This window comes from Rhinopithecus roxellana, chromosome 9 (assembly GCF_007565055.1).
Source record: "Rhinopithecus roxellana isolate Shanxi Qingling chromosome 9, ASM756505v1, whole genome shotgun sequence".
NCBI classification, from domain to species: Eukaryota; Metazoa; Chordata; class Mammalia; order Primates; family Cercopithecidae; genus Rhinopithecus; species Rhinopithecus roxellana.
In genome coordinates, this window is record NC_044557.1 from 48,028,273 (window position 1) to 48,043,856 (window position 15,584).

At 37.9% G+C, this 15,584-nt stretch overlaps 1 protein-coding gene across 21 annotated transcripts in view; it reads left to right on the forward strand.

Moving 5' to 3' along the window:
* The first annotated feature begins 1,004 nt into the window (after positions 1-1,004).
* Positions 1,005-15,584, forward strand: part of RALYL (RALY RNA binding protein like) — a 737,403-nt gene continuing 722,823 nt past the window's right edge. For 7 of the 21 annotated variants that reach the window (XM_010381736.2, XM_030938242.1, XM_030938236.1 and 4 more), the window contains exon 1: positions 1,422-1,801. Coding sequence is in view for 4 of the 21 variants with exons in the window: in XM_010381735.2 (XP_010380037.1) it covers positions 3,256-3,271 (16 nt within the window). In the remaining 17 variants the exon portion in view is untranslated. Of the gene's footprint in view, positions 1,154-1,421; positions 2,672-2,926; positions 3,272-15,584 lie in introns of those variants that run through there. The other 14 variants (XM_030938229.1, XM_030938235.1, XM_030938230.1 and 11 more) reach the window with 6 other exon arrangements.

Sequence of the window (15,584 nt, forward strand, 5' to 3'; positions counted from 1 at the left end):
TTTATTTAAATTGCGGATTAAAACTTTATTTGGCCAATGAATTTCTAAGCACAATGTTTGAGACCATATTTGCTACTGAAGGATGTGTACTTAATTTTCAGAATGTCGAGGTTAGATCATCTCTGATGGAGGCATTTTATCTGAAACGTCAGCATTGGAAACATTGAGATAAAGATCGGAAGCAGGAATCTGTGAAGTGCAGAATTGTGTTAATTGCTCATTCTCAAACATAGAGATGCCAATTAATTCCACACAACCTAGATTCAAAGCAGCACAGGGAAATGGTCCTGAGGTGAGTATTGTACAAAAATGAAGAAAAATAGACGCGTTCCAGCGTCCACAAAGCTGATTCTTCAACAGGCAGTAATAGAAGCCCAAAGCACCCAGCGATTGGCTGATGGCATCTTTGTTCAGGCGATCGATCTAACCCAGATGCTGGGTGAAGAAATTCCTCTCCCACCCTCACCTTCAGAATCCACTGCTCAGCCACCTGGGTTCCCGCGGGGTGCGCCACCGCCTCACTGCTGGTACACGTCTCCCCCTCTCGACCGCCAAGTGCTTGGTCCCTCCAGGCGAGCACTCAGACAATGGACTCACTTGTTTCCCTTGCCCCTGTCCTTTGACTTCCAGCCTCAACCAACAACTTGAGCAAGAGTCAAGCAGGAGTCTCTGCCATAGAGCATAGACCCTTGGAGCTTTCCAGACCAGCTCAGAAGCACACGCGCACACACAGACAAAACAAACAATGCCTGGTCCACGAATGAATAAATTGACACTCATGCCCCCACCCACCGCTCCGCAACCCGCAGAAAGAAACCCGGGACGGGATTTCCTAAATAAGAGGTTTTGTTGTGTCTTTCAAACTGCAAGCATTCCCCCTTGAAGACGGCGAAAGAGAGGCTGTGCGTTCACTTGGCAATAAAGATTGACGGTGGCTTTGCCCGTGACAACGCCCCCAGCATCGCGCTGAGGAAGGTTCCCTGAGAATCGGGAGGGGGAAACGCAGATCTAGGGAGGAGGGAACAGCAGAGGCAAAGGGAGCTTGGGAGGGATGGGAAATGGAAGATCGGGGGGGAAAAAAAAACAACGAATGAGTGAATCTGGGCTTGAATAGTAAAACTTCCAGAGAGAAGAGGATAGGATCTCTCCCCAGGTGAGATCTCTCCCCTCGAGATGAAATAGAGATGAAATACACAAGGAAGTGGCAAGCAACAACTTTCAGGTGAGCAGCAAGTTGTGCACCTCCTCTCAAGGCGCTAGATCACCACCCTCTGAGCTGCCCCCACAGCACACATTCCCAATCCGAAGCGGCAGCGGCAGCAACAGAGGCAGCAGCAGCAATCGCGGCAGCGGCGGCAGAGGCGGCGGCAGCTGCGCGCCTCGGGCCCAACCCCGCTCGGCTCCCCCTCTCGCCGGCGCCCTGCCTGTCTTGCGTGTGCGTGTGCGTGTGCTCAGCCTCAGCGTGAGGGGCACCTGCTCGTCTGGGCTCACAGCGGAGGCAGCCTCGCCGCGAGCTGCCGCTGCCGCTGCTGCCGCCACTGGTGCTGCCGCTCTAAGGCGCCAGGCTCCCCGTCGCCACCGCCGCCGCCGCCGCCTCGCCAGCCAGAGTTGGGCTCCGTGGGCTTGCCCCCTCGCAGCCTCGGTCCTTCCCCGCTGCCTGCAAGTCAGCCTGGCTCCGAGTCACGTGTCAGTGCCTGAGGCAGAGACTGCGAGGAAAAAAACGCGCTTCATTCCTTCTTCCACCGCCATACTGTATTTTATACTAAATCTCATTTTTATTACAACATTTTACTCCCGCTCGGTGAGTACCTTCTCAGTGGCATTCTTGTCCTATTCTTTTTTTTTTGTCCTTTTTTTTTGGTTTTTTGTTTTTTTTTGTTTTTGTTTTTTTTTTTTCTCTTTTTTTCCACTTCTTTGATTATTGTTTATATTTGGGAAAGCTGGAGGAGCATGATTTTGAGCCTTTTCCTGAATCCAAGTTTTTCTAGCATGCGATCGTTCTGTAGACAAGGCGCTGTGTCTCGGAGTCCGCGGCGACCGTGCCCGCTGGGAGCGTCTCCCAAGTCCAGCAAAATGTGCAACTGGTTTTATGGATAAAGCGATGTGAAGTATGGTGCCTATTTTTTTCCTTTGTAAAAATAAAAAGCATGTTTCTAACTCTTTTTTTTGCATACTCTTTTTCTGATAACATTTTTGTATAGGTGGGATTTTACGGCAGTGTTTACAAGTTTGTGGTCTTGCAATACTGGTGCAAACCATTGAGCAAAGACATTAATTTTATATTTTTGTGCCCTTTTTGGAAGCCGGTGAGAACACATTCGTTTTTTTTCCCTCCTGTTTTTGATACCCATTGATAACATGAAACTTTTCTTACAGCTGGTGACTGGGATCATTTTTAAGCAAAATACTTTTTTCCTCCTTTAAATTAACCATGACTTTTGCACATTTGACTTTTTTAAAAAACCGAGATAATTTTATGATAGATATCCTGATATCTATATCTATATTGTCCCTTATTTCTCCCCCTTCCCTCCCCGTAAATCAATTTTCAAATGATGGCAGTGGAAGGTTTTTCTGGAAAAAAAAAAAAAAAAAAAAAAAAAAGAAGTGCGGTTTGGTTTCCTTGTCAACGGAGGATGAAGTGAACAGCTGAGCAGCTCGCAGAGAGCAGGTACTTGGTCCCCTTGGAGGCGTTTCCCGGGTGTGCAGTGGCAACACTGGTCCTAGCAAAGAAATGTGAGTGTGAGTGTGTGTGTGTGTGTGTGTGTTTGCGCGCGCGCATCTCCGGGCAGTGTCCGCGCCGGAGGTGGGGAGAGCCGCGCCGAGAGCCAGGGAAAACCAAAGTCCGTTCCCGGCTTCAGAATCCTTTTCCAGACGTACGCAAAATACAGTCCCCTCCCCCCACCCCCACCCTCCCTCCCCCTCCCGGTAGGCTGCGCCCAGGTCGTCTGCCGGCGGGGCGGGTGGCGTCTGCGCTGCGGGCGGCGCCGGCCGGGCACTAGGTGGCCGGCGGGCCCTGTAAGTTCTCCGAGGGCCACTTGCACAGCAGGAGGGGCGAGGACCGTGTACGTGGCGCGGGCCGTCGGGCCGGCTAGAGGGGACCCCCAGAGCACCCGGGAGATGGGGGAAGAAGCGGCAGAGACCGCATCTTCCGGAGGGACTGGCTCCAGGCCACGCGGGCCGGAGCTCGAGACATTTCCAGAGCCTTGAGGATGGCACCGGCCCCCGCACGCTCAACTCCTGCTCCTCTTCGCAATGAGTAAACGACGCAGTAGGTCTTTCCCAGCCTATTTTGCTTTTCCAAAGGGCTTTGCTTTCTTAGTGGTGCTGTCTTTGGATCTTTTCTTCATGCCTGTTGTGTTGCGTTGGTTTTAAGTGCCTGCTGGTGTCGTCTTCCAGGGAATGGGGAAATAGTTTCTTATAAGATGGTCACTTGGGTTTAATGTTGAGGACGACGCTGTTAGTTTGCAGTAATGACCCTACAGCTCTAAGGTATAAAAATGCCCCTTATTTAAATTTTATTAGAGGGAGAGTTTTCTCTCTTTTTAACTACCTGATACTGGCTCTAAAGGTTTTCCCCTGAGAACTGTGTACAGGGCAGGAGTGAGGGGTTGGTGATGGAGGTGATGATTTCGTGTGTTGGTAGCATTGAAATACTCAGTGTTGAATGTATTCTATTATATTTTATGATTATCCTGTTACATGTTTTCAATATAATTTAGCATTATTTTTCAGAGATGGACCAGTTCGCAATAAAAAGCCTTTTCTGTATTTAACACTGTGACAGAATCTGCTGGAAATTTTTCTGTCCAAATAAATTTCGTAAAGGCATACATCTTAAAATCTGGAGAGTCACCATTATTTAAATACTTTGATTTTCTTACCTTTTCCCCCCTTAAATGAAAAGCTTAGCTTTACATTATCATGTGTATATACTTTGGATTCTGTAAAATAAACATAAGGCAAATGAAACAACTTTTTACCTCTCGGATGAAGTTTTCTTCTGGGTAACTACATAAATAAAAACTGACTGCAACATACAGAGGGGCCCATGACAAAGGGGTTTATAACATACACTGGCTTTTTCAAGCAAATACTTCACTGTCTGTAACCTCAGTTTGTGGAATGAAAAGTTTTATGCCTTATTTTTTACTCTTTGTGGTCAAAAAGTAAGGAGTGCAAAGGGCCCTTTATCTGTAGAAGATTAAAAGTTAGTGTAATATCTGGAAAGCTATATATATTTTTTTATTCACAACTCATCCAAGTATCTCAGAAGTCTTTGGACATTTCATTGCATGTGAGGTATTTTGTTCTCACAGTAGCTTTTCCCTGTGAAGGAAATCCTGTTGCATTTATATAAAGAAGATAGTTTATGTCACTGTCTGTGGACACCATATTTGATATCTTGATGTGTATAGTTCTAAGATTTGAAGCCAATATGATGGCACTAAGCCTGAAATTAGGATTTTCTTATTTTGTATAGTGAGCTAATTACTAAAATACAGTCTTTCATATGGTTCAAACAGCTAACATAAAACATTAAAAAAGCCATTTGCAACATTCTGTGATTTTAAAAATCATTTTATTTATAACAATGTATGTACATAGAAGTACTCATTTATTAAAAGCAAGACAATTTATGTGTATAATATATTTTTGTATGTTTTATGTATTGTAAGTCGTTTAGTTCTTTTAAGAGAGAGAGAGAGACAGAGCAAGCAAGCAAGAAAGAGCTTGAGTGATCGAACCTGGATTTTCATTAAAAGAATCAGTTGCTGCCCTAAGGTAGAGGTAGTTTGTGTCTTAAGATTGGGGAAAACACTAGCTGTATTGTATGATCTTTCCCAATGAGATTGAAACCATTAATGGGACCAAAGACGATTTTAATGTGAGGACAAAGAGGTAGTTGGGCTTTAATTTCTGTAACTTAAGACCATTTTAAGAACCTTTAGTTATCTATGTTTTCATTTATTTAAGATTCATTTTTGATTATATTGTATACTTGTATTACATTTCTGCCTATTACATTCAAAATTTTCAAATTTCTTCCTGTGTGAGTCATACTGGGAATTCTACAACTCTTAAATTGGCCACCTGTTTAGTTTTTGATTTAAAATTGTTGAAGGTAGTATCCTACATTTAGCACCGCCTACTGGCTTCTCATGGAAAAAATACATTTTTTCATTCGCCAAGAAACCCACAGGGATTTACATAAATTTAATTGTGCAGATCTTTTCAACTGCTTACTGAGAGAGAAGGAGGGAAAAAACGTTTGTATGCTGTAAGGAGAGGGTTTCCAGGGTAAAGGTAGGGACCGAGGGAAAGAAGACCCACAAATTAAATTGGCATTGGATCACTATCTGACCTCAAACATTTTACAGTCTAAACTGTGACAAAGAAATAATCACAAAATGAAAACCTATTAAATTTTCTAGGACTTTCTATGGGATAACAGAATGTGGGTATTGTTTAAAATCTTGGATTACTAAATTAATTTTGCAATGTCTTTCTCAATCGATATAAAGAAAGAAAGTTCTAGTTGGAATTCTGTCTTGAGTGTGTGGTCTGTCTAATAATATTTAAATGAATAACTTTTCATCATTGAAGATAAACAATTATTTTTATATGTATTTTTCATGGACATAAACAATCACGTAGCACCCTAATTTTTTTCTTAACATGCATCAAATAGCCACACCGTGGTGGTGTATGTACAAAGGGTGAAAGTTCCAAACATACAATTATAAAGACACATCCTTAGCCATAATAGATGCATTACCTTTCTTAAAAATGATAGTTGGTTTATTTTCTCTAATTTGTATGAAAGTCTAGTGGCTGAAAGAGCTACTATAATAATACAAACAAATTATGCCTTCAGAATATAAAAATTATTAATTAGAAAAATAATTTGATATGTGAAACATTTTCTTCCTAGTTAAAAGAAATGTGAAATATTTGGATAGCTGTTTCTTAAATGCCATATTTACTTATTTTAAGAGCCAGTAGTAGTAAGTATATAGAAATTCTAGTGAGAAGTATATGTCTGTTGCATTTTTGCAACTCTACCCCAGTAAACGTGTGGTCATATTTTGTTTACTGTTTACTGATAGTGTAAGTAACTAAGCAGGGCATTCATTGATATAACTACATTTCAAGTCTTCAAAAAAGCTCCATTATGGAAGTAGAAGAAAAGTGAAGTGGATATGTAAGATTGAATATTAAGAACAAATTTGAGAAACATATTTCAATTACAATTGATTTTTCTCTCTGACTTTTGAAACTTTAATTTTTATTTTAGTTTTTATTTTTTCTTTCCAACTTTTAGTTTCAAGGGATACATGTACAGTTTTGTTACATGGCTAAACTGCATGTCACGGGGTTTGCTGTACAGATAGTCTTACCACACATGAAATCTTTGTTTTTAAATAATGATTAGCTGAGATTTTAAAATAGTTATTTCTTTACTTCTTTTATCATACTGTCATTATGACAATTCTGTGTTTTGCTATGAAAACCTGAAGTAATGATTAATTTTATTCTTCACATTTTTATGGACTTCCAGAAAGTAAATAATAACATGTTTAAAAAGGTCTTTATCAATCTGCAGTAATTGTTATTATTGTCTTATTACTATTACTATCTACTTCCAGTGACTTGTACAAATGCTTGTAAAGATCCTATTTCCATAATTCAGTATGATTCTTTGATTTAATAAATTTCTGTTCAATAATTGGCAGGCAACATAAACTTTCATTTTATTGGCAATAAAAAGTTTGTTGTGCTACATCATGATTTTGAAAACAATATTCAATAGCATGTAAGTAAACCTGATTTCTGAATGTATCAATAGCAAGTTACACTCTTAACAAGTTTACATAATTATACTTGTCATCACCCTTTTATTATTAAATTTTGATGTGCAGACTATATAGATATAACACAGCTGCTGCCAACTTTAGTAGTTTTGCTTATCCTCATTGCTTTTAGATTTTCCATCATACATTGGTAATTTTGTTTTCTTTTGTTAGACTTATGTTAAATATCAAACTTACCTTGTGGAAAATTGACTTTGTGTTTTTCTAAATTCTTCTGTACATTTAAAATTATTTTTGTTTGTTAGTTTTGAATTATCTTGCTATTTTTCTGGGACTGAGTCCCGGAAAATAAAGAGGCATTAGTTTAATGTCTTTTTCTATCCATTTGTAGCCACAGAGATGGCAGTTAGAGGACTTCAGTTATAGTATTTAGGATTTGTATTTTCTGGACTGTCCTTGCAGACTCCTCAGCTGGGGTCAAGACTCTAAGAGTTATTTATTTGATCACGTAAAAATCTAAATGGAGAGGAAAGTTGTGGAGTAGAACATGGAAGTCTTGCACTGGTCTTCTGAAAGATACAATAACATGCATCACTCAGTGCTCTTATATCACAAAATACTAGGGATTTTCTGTGCATAAATATATTTGGCAAAATTCCATTTAACTCACTAATATACTTTTTGCTTAGAATAATATGGTCAAATTCTTCCCCAGACTTCAGAGTGGGAATTAATTGCATTCATACATAATCCATGTGTTTAGAGAAAATGTTTATGCACATTTTGATAGCCATATGCTAAATAATAAGAGGAGCAAGACATTTCTGAGTCATTTCAGAAATTATTAACAGGTGGGAGTAAGGAACGGCTATGTTCTCATTAAATCAAGATGAGAGGGAAAGAAATTGATGTGTCAAATGAATGCAATTCCATTTGTACTTCCCCTCCATGATTAGATAATAATATTATTTTATATGTTGGAGGAAACTGAGACTTGGAGCTCAGAGCTCCATAGGTGGTAAAGGGAAATTTGACATACAGGAAGTCTTAACTGACACCTCATGTTTTTTCTTCTACACAGAGATGCTTCATTTGTGGAGAGGATTTTTTGTTTGTTTGTTTTGGTTTTCCTAATATAAAACAACTGTTATATATTTATTCTTGATACATTCCTTAAAATGTCTGTAGTTTGGCAAGTTTTCAATAGTGAGTGCTTTCCGCTAGTGAGTGCTTTGAGCAGAAACAAAAGAAAATTGCCCCACACAGATACTGTTAACTGATCCTGAAAGGACCTTCCTATGACCATGTCATCACACATCTCTCCAAGACAGGTTTTCTGAAGAGAGCCAATGCATAGCATCACATTTATGAGTTACCACTGTCGCTCTGTGGTTGGGTCAGAAGAGACGGTTCTCTGTCCTCAGTTGCTTTGCAGAGAGCCTGGGAAACACATTCAACATTGACTTTCTGAGTATAAAATGTAATCTCTACCCTTGAAGCTTTTGTAGTATGATGTGGAAAATTAGTCTTTTGTGCAAGGAAAGCTGAACAGCTAATTCTTTCATAACACAGAGTTCTATAAATATAGGTGTCTTGTCTGTCTACCAACATCTCACCATCAACATCATACCACCTCACAATTTTACTGTTACACGTATTTGGATGTGACATTTATCAAGCTCATTTTAAGTTAGTAACATAAAACACATATAAGTGTAACATATTATTTGAGGATTCTGTGTTTAGTTGCCTCTTCAGATGTGCAAGAAAGTGTTTCACCATTAGTTTCCTTAGAACTTGAAGAAGACAATATTTTCAATGCAGAATAGGAGACATAAGCTATAGTGGAAGCAGTGTGAATGAACATGATGAGACGGATTTTAAAGACTTGGTCATAAGTCCACAAGTTCATAAAATCAGTGGATTTTGAGGTCAAGGTATAGGGAGGGTTAAATACTGCTTTTGAATTTTGGAATCTGGATATCTTGAAAACAGGTGGTATAAAACAAAACAAGAGAAAGTAGTATCTCTGGGAAAGCCTGATTGTGGTTGGAGGTGGGAAAATGATTCAATTTTGAACATAGTAATTTGAAGTTCTGACATTAACTTCTGGATTAAATGACCAATGTGCAGTGGAAATTCAGGTATTGAACTGGGAAGCACACTTAAGGCTAGAAGGAGATATGATAGTATCATCTACATTAAAACTCTTTAAGTGGGAATAAGTCCTGCACAGGTAGAAATTTGGGAACATCTTCTTTTTTTTTTTTGAGTGAATGTAAAAGGGGCTGATAAAAGGCAGAAAAATAGAGTTAGAATGATAGCCACTGAAGCTCAGAAAAAGTGTGTGTGGTGTGTCTGTGTGTGTGTGTGTATATTGTTCAGCAGAGCTAATGCTGCATAGGCTCAAAAGAAGGTAAGGCCTGAGATAAAAGCTTTGTAATGTGCCATTAAAATCCATGAATTTTTAAAAGAAACTAAATGAATGTGATTGATGATCCTTAATATGATGTGGCAGCATCATAAAGAGGGCTGTTGTTCCCAGGATTGTATGTGTCATGTGTGTATGTGTGTAGTGTGTGTGTGTGTATGTGTGTGTATATGGTGATAACATGATCTAAATAGGAAAGAGCAGTAGGAAGTTTTTCTGGAGCTAGCTAAATTGATTTAAAATTTATATTTATATGCAAAAATAGCAGAGACTATTCTGAGAAAGAAAAAAGAGGGCTAACCTCTTAGATAATAAAATACACTATAAAGCTTTAAAAATAAATATATTTACTAGCTATGTCTACTGAAAAATCTTCAAAGCAATGTCTTTCAGGAAGCAATGAACACATCTAGTGCACAAAACATGGCTTCTTAATATCATTCTCCATTCAAGAGGATAAGAGCCCTTTAGTCTTCCTTAACCTAGAACTGGCTGATTCTAAGTCTGGGCAGAAAAAACACAAGATGAGCCTGGGAGAACTCATTGTGCCAGAAAGTAAGAAAATGGTCAAAGACAAATAAGGCTGTATCATTGTAAACAAGTGCTAGCTTGAAGGGCCTTCCAGTTGTGTAATTTAAATCAGTTTGAATTTCAAGAGTGAGTATAACAAATTGTAAACAGTGAGTAAAGTAAAATCCATGAGTGCATAATGATACTCTGAAGAAAAATATAAAAAAGAAAAATGACAATTAATAATTACATTGAAATAATTAAATGATTAGCCTGCCTTTCTTGGTTGATGAGGGACAGATTTTCGCAAAATAATGTGAGTTAAGTGTAAGAAATATGAGAATTAGAAAATTACTGTTTGTAACTCTCAGTGAAGTAAGTGATTCAGTCAAAGATGATCAACAAGTGATAAAATCATCAATTAAAATTATTTCGGTGAATAACATATTCTCATAGTGCTCAAGTATTAATTGCATCTGCAGGTCATTTTAAGTGACTGAATGATTTAACCCAACATCACCAATACACCACCTGACACCATGAGCCTCCTGACGAGATGCCATATGAAGGCTACAGTGCCATTTGTGAAATATTGTTTCTAGAATGTCTAACCTGAATCTAATAAAACCTGGTTACATGTAATGTCCAGTTTACAGAAAAATTCAGAGAAAGGACCAGTTAAACTAAACCATGAGGAAATAGTGAGACAAATGCGTAAGGTGAGGTATTCTACATTGAAGATACATATCAGCCCTGTGGCCTAGACTTATAAAAAGTCAGTGCCACTGGGGAGGGACTTTTCCAGATTAAAAAAGACTAAAGACAAACAAATGCAGTGCTTGAAGTTTTATTTTATTTCACTTTTTTAAAACGTGGTCTATAAAAAGTCAAATTTTGTTAGAATTGGGACATTTTTCATATGGGCTAGAAAATAGATGGTGTTAGGAGATAAGTGCTGAATTATTTGGGATAAATGCAGTGATATATGCAACTAAATTTTCTTTCTTTCTTTTTTTTTTTTTTTTTTTTGAGACAGAGTCTTGCTCTTTTGTCCAGGCTAGAGTGCAGTGGCACGATTTTGGCTCACTGCAACCTCCGCCTACCAGGTTCAAACAATTCCCCTGCCTCAGCCTCCTGAGTAGCTAGGATTACAGGCATGTGCCAACATGCCCGGCTATTTTTTGTATTTTTAGTGAGATGGGGTTTCACTGTGTTGACCAGGCTGGTCTCGAACTCCTGACCTTGTGACCACCTGCCTCAGCCTCCCAAAGTGCTGGGATTACAGGCGTGAACCACTGTGCCTGGCCCGCAACTGAATTTCTTAGAGTCATCAAAGGAGTGAGGGAGCGAGTGTGTGTTTGTGTGTGTGTGTGTGGTTGTGTATGTGTGTATGTAAAATAAAAAATCATTTGTTAACCAACTTTAAATCAGGGAGTGCTTATGCTGGTTTTATTGTATTATTCTTTCAAGTATTCCATCTATTTGAATTTTTTTTCATAAAGAAAGTTGAGTAGTCTATTAGTTGCCATTGAGACAAAAATATGTTTATTGAGGTTAAACGGAAGTAGAAGTCCAATTGCCCATGTTTAAGGTCATCTGGGATCTTGAAGATACGGAGACAAAACAAAATGAAGTTTAATGTTAAACCGTGGGAATGAAATATTACCCATGGAAGTGATATTATTGAAGGAAGGCTATTTTTAAAGCCACAATAAGGAAAATGTGAATGCATATTTATGTTGTTCAGGATAGAATCCTCTTGCAGGAAGAGGTGGAGGTATAATAGAAAGGAAAATAATTTTTCAGGGTCAATTTCAGAATATTCTAAGAAGGTTGGTGTGATTGGTAGTAGCACAAGGAGAGGCTGGTTACATCTCAAAAGAGGAAGAGAATTGAATCAGTTCATTAGTTAAACTAAGTAACTCATTATTTCTTCAACATATATTTTTTGAGCGTTTTCTTTGTAAATGCTGTGCTGGAGGATGAGGATTCTGTGGTAAATAAAACTGATAACAACGCTGACTGAAAAGAGTTTGCCATCTAATGGTGACTTCAGTCTTCTCGGATAATTGTATATGAAGTCCTAAGTTGAGGTTAACTGGTATGGACATAGGAGCTAGGAGAGTGTAGTAGGGAATAAGCATGAAGTATAGAAAAGATTCTAGAGCCATAATGAGGAACTTGGCAAAATTAGTATTTGTTGTCACTTTAGTCAACACAGTTACATCACTTCTCCAGCAACACTTAACAGCCTGTAATCTGAATGGGTTAAGGAAACAGCTGAGGATTACTTGGTTAGAGACTAGCAAGGCATCCACTTTGTATAAAACAAAGTGATGAGCTTTCCAGAGGTAGTGAATATGAAGACATAAATAAATCTGGGCTGAGAAAGAGAGCAAGGGCAGCTCCACGAGGTGAACAGAATAAGAACTGGTAAGGTTTGAGAGCCTGAAGAGCTGGATGAAAAGGAATAGCAGGCTCACTAATTTTAATAGAATGAGAGCAGAATGAGAGCAAGGATGGATGGGTTTGGTCAGAAAAGAATACTGTATTTCCAGCGTTTGACAGTGGAACATCTTCAAATGGTAAATAAATTTTATAGTATGGTAAAGCATGTGGCTAAGAAAGGAGGACACCGCTGATGTTGAGAAGTTAAGATATTGTGAGGTGAAGCTGAGTATTAAAAGTGTAATTTTGAAAATGTGATTTTAAAAACCTGTAACAAGACGACAGGTGAGAAGGTGGAAAGGAAAACTATAAATGTGTCAAAAGTATCAGTAACATTTTTAGAGCTTTACAATCAACTAAGACCAAAACAGATGTTGTTTTTTCATTTGTGACTTCTAGGACTTTAGTCCTATATTTGGAACATTTTGAAGAAAGCTATAGATATGTAATGTATGTATGTATCTTGCTTGCATTTGAAAAGAATTTTCAGTTAGTACACAGAAATAAATTCTGCAGTGTATACAGCAGTGCAACCCTTTGTAAGGAATTCTCTTATCAAAACCAAGGAAATGAATATAGGCTCCTATAATCAAGTATAACAGTGAATGATTCAGATTGAAAAGAAAGCTACAGAGTATTTGTTAATACATTTTTGTTAACATCAGAAGTCCAGATAGCAGATAGACAGCTGTATTTACTGCTAATTCTGTTGCTGCTGCTCTGCTGAGATCTTATTCTATTTGTGAATCAACATTCTGGACCAGACTGACTGAGAAGTGCTTAGTCAGAGCCTCATCTTTGCAACACTATGAGAGTATATTATCATAGATAATAATATTTAGGAGAAAAGGGAGGATCAGACAGTTGACTTGTTAAATGTCTTAGTGCTACGAAATGGCTGAGCAAAGATCTGAACCCAGGAGTTTTTGGCTTCACAACTTGAATGTGGACTACTGTGTCTTGTTCAAAAGATGGAAAAAAGGAGATACCTTGATTGGTGCATCAATAGGTCAGCATCGCTTGTCCAATAAAATAGACAGGTTCACATAATTAATGCCCTCACAATAGCTCCCTATGCACAGCAAGTTAAAAACACACAATGCTTACATTTAAAACTGTAGTGCAGTTGATTCTGATTCTAGCCCCTCTTTTCGGAGTCTTCCATAATGTTTCTTCTGTGGCCATAATGAGTGAGAATTTCAGCAATTGTTTGTATATTTAGACAATATTTGGTATGGATCTGTTATGTTTAAGTCACTGTGTCTTGAGCCAACATCGTGAAACCCCATCTCTACTAAAAATACAAAAATTTACTTGGGTGTGGTGGCATGTGCCTGTAGTCCCAGCTACTTGGGAGGCTGAGGAAGGAGAATCGCTTTAACCTGGGAGGCAGAGGTTGCAGTGAGCCGAGATTGCACCACTGCACTCCAGCCTGGCAACAGAGCAAGACTCCATCTCAAACAAATAAAAAATATTTTTAAAAAAGCAGAAAACATTGGTCTTACCCTCATGAGTAAACAGTTTTCTGGAAAAGGAAATGCCGCATGTGAAAAGTTACTATGCATAAAGTTATGAGTATTAAGAAAAGTAAAGATGATTGCTTGTAGTTCTTTAGGTTATTAAGGCACTTGAGGAAACTAGCCATGCATTTTCTTTCTCCCCTTTCTAGTGACTTGGTGAGTTCTCAGGTTGGGAGATTAGGTATTACTCTCGTTCCACTGTATTCCAGAGTCAGGAATGTATGACAGTGCAGAGAAGAGGTGTGTAGAAAAAGTAAAGGGGGCCAAGTGAGAGGAACAACAGCAACAAAAAGATTTAGAGCAAATTGTCTGGAAAAAAACTGGAAGATGAAAGTAAATGGTGAAATTTTGAGGAAAATAAGAGAGGGTCAGGGTAGAGGTACAATTAACATGAGTTTGCACCTTTGTATTTATCCTTATTTTATGCTTTAATATATAGTCTATTGTTCGGGAGAATTAAGTTTATCCTGGAATATATTGAGATTACTCAAAACTTCAAATAAACTTACTAGAAACTGTTAAGTACTATAAAATATATAAAATGAATTTAGAAGATACCTATGCTTTTAGATTTTTTGCAATGGCTCTAATGATATAGCTTTATCGATAATTTAAAGTAGATTAGTGAACCAATAATATGAAAATATTTTGTTTTATTCTGAACCCATTTCATCATGTATGCAATCTTTTTATTTCAGAATTGCTAGGTCTTTTTCCCTATTCTAGTCTTCCCCCTGGACGTTGGTACAACTTAAGTGGGGGAAAAGAAGAAAAAGGGAAGAGTGGAAGAGGGGAGAAAGGAAATGGAAGAGAAGGAAGGAGGTCAACAGTAGCCATGACCCAAGTTTTCTCTAGATCACTGTTCAAAAGAAACAATGCAAGTCATGCAAGCAGACCACATATGTAACTGTAAATTTTCTAAAAAACATATTTAAAAAGTTAAAAAGTGAAACAGCTGAAATTAATTTTCATAATTATTTTATGTAACTCAATGTATCAAAAATTATTTTAACATGTAACCAATATAAAATTACTTTTAAAATATTCTATTTTTTTGTGCTAAGTATTTGATATCTAGTTTCTATCATATGCTTAACAGCATAGAACTAGCCACATTTCAGGAGCTCATGGGCCAGTGGCTATCACATAGGACAGTGCAAATATAGAGTGTTCATAGAGGCTTCAGGGCTATGTCATGTTTTCAAACTCTTTTTGGCATTTGTTCCTTAACATAGATTATCCAAGATGTATTTTTAAAATACTCTTTGATCATTTCAATTTCAGCTTTCACTTTTTATTAAAGCCTAAATAGAAATCCATTGATGTTCATTTTTGCCAAAAAGTTATCACAAAATATGGTCCCGTTGACTAAGAAATATTAAATTTATCTTGATACTTATTCTTCTTCAGAAGCAAAATGGCCACTTTTACTAAATTTGCTTTTTCAATCTCTCATTTGTTATTTGGCCCTGGAGGTAAGGAAGTAATGCAATTGTCAGAAATTGATAACATCTTCATAGGATAGACTTCTATATTAGTGGTATTTGCCTAACACCTAATTTAATGAGAGCTATCCATGGACTTGCAGAGAATCACTCACTATTTTAAAAAAAGAATGATATACTTAACATGTAAATTTGCTAACAGATTTAACACTAATTGAATACCAACTTAAGTTCAGAAGTTATTTGAAAATGTAACAGAAAATCCTTATCTAGCTATCTGTTTCCTGGATTTTTGAAGTCCATAAATGTGGAAAATCAAGAGGCTTGTATACTATGAAACCCCACAATCTACTTAGTCTCATTTTCTTCCTCACGTTCTTCTCTTCTTATAAGACCAGTTTCTTCTGAGTCTCAC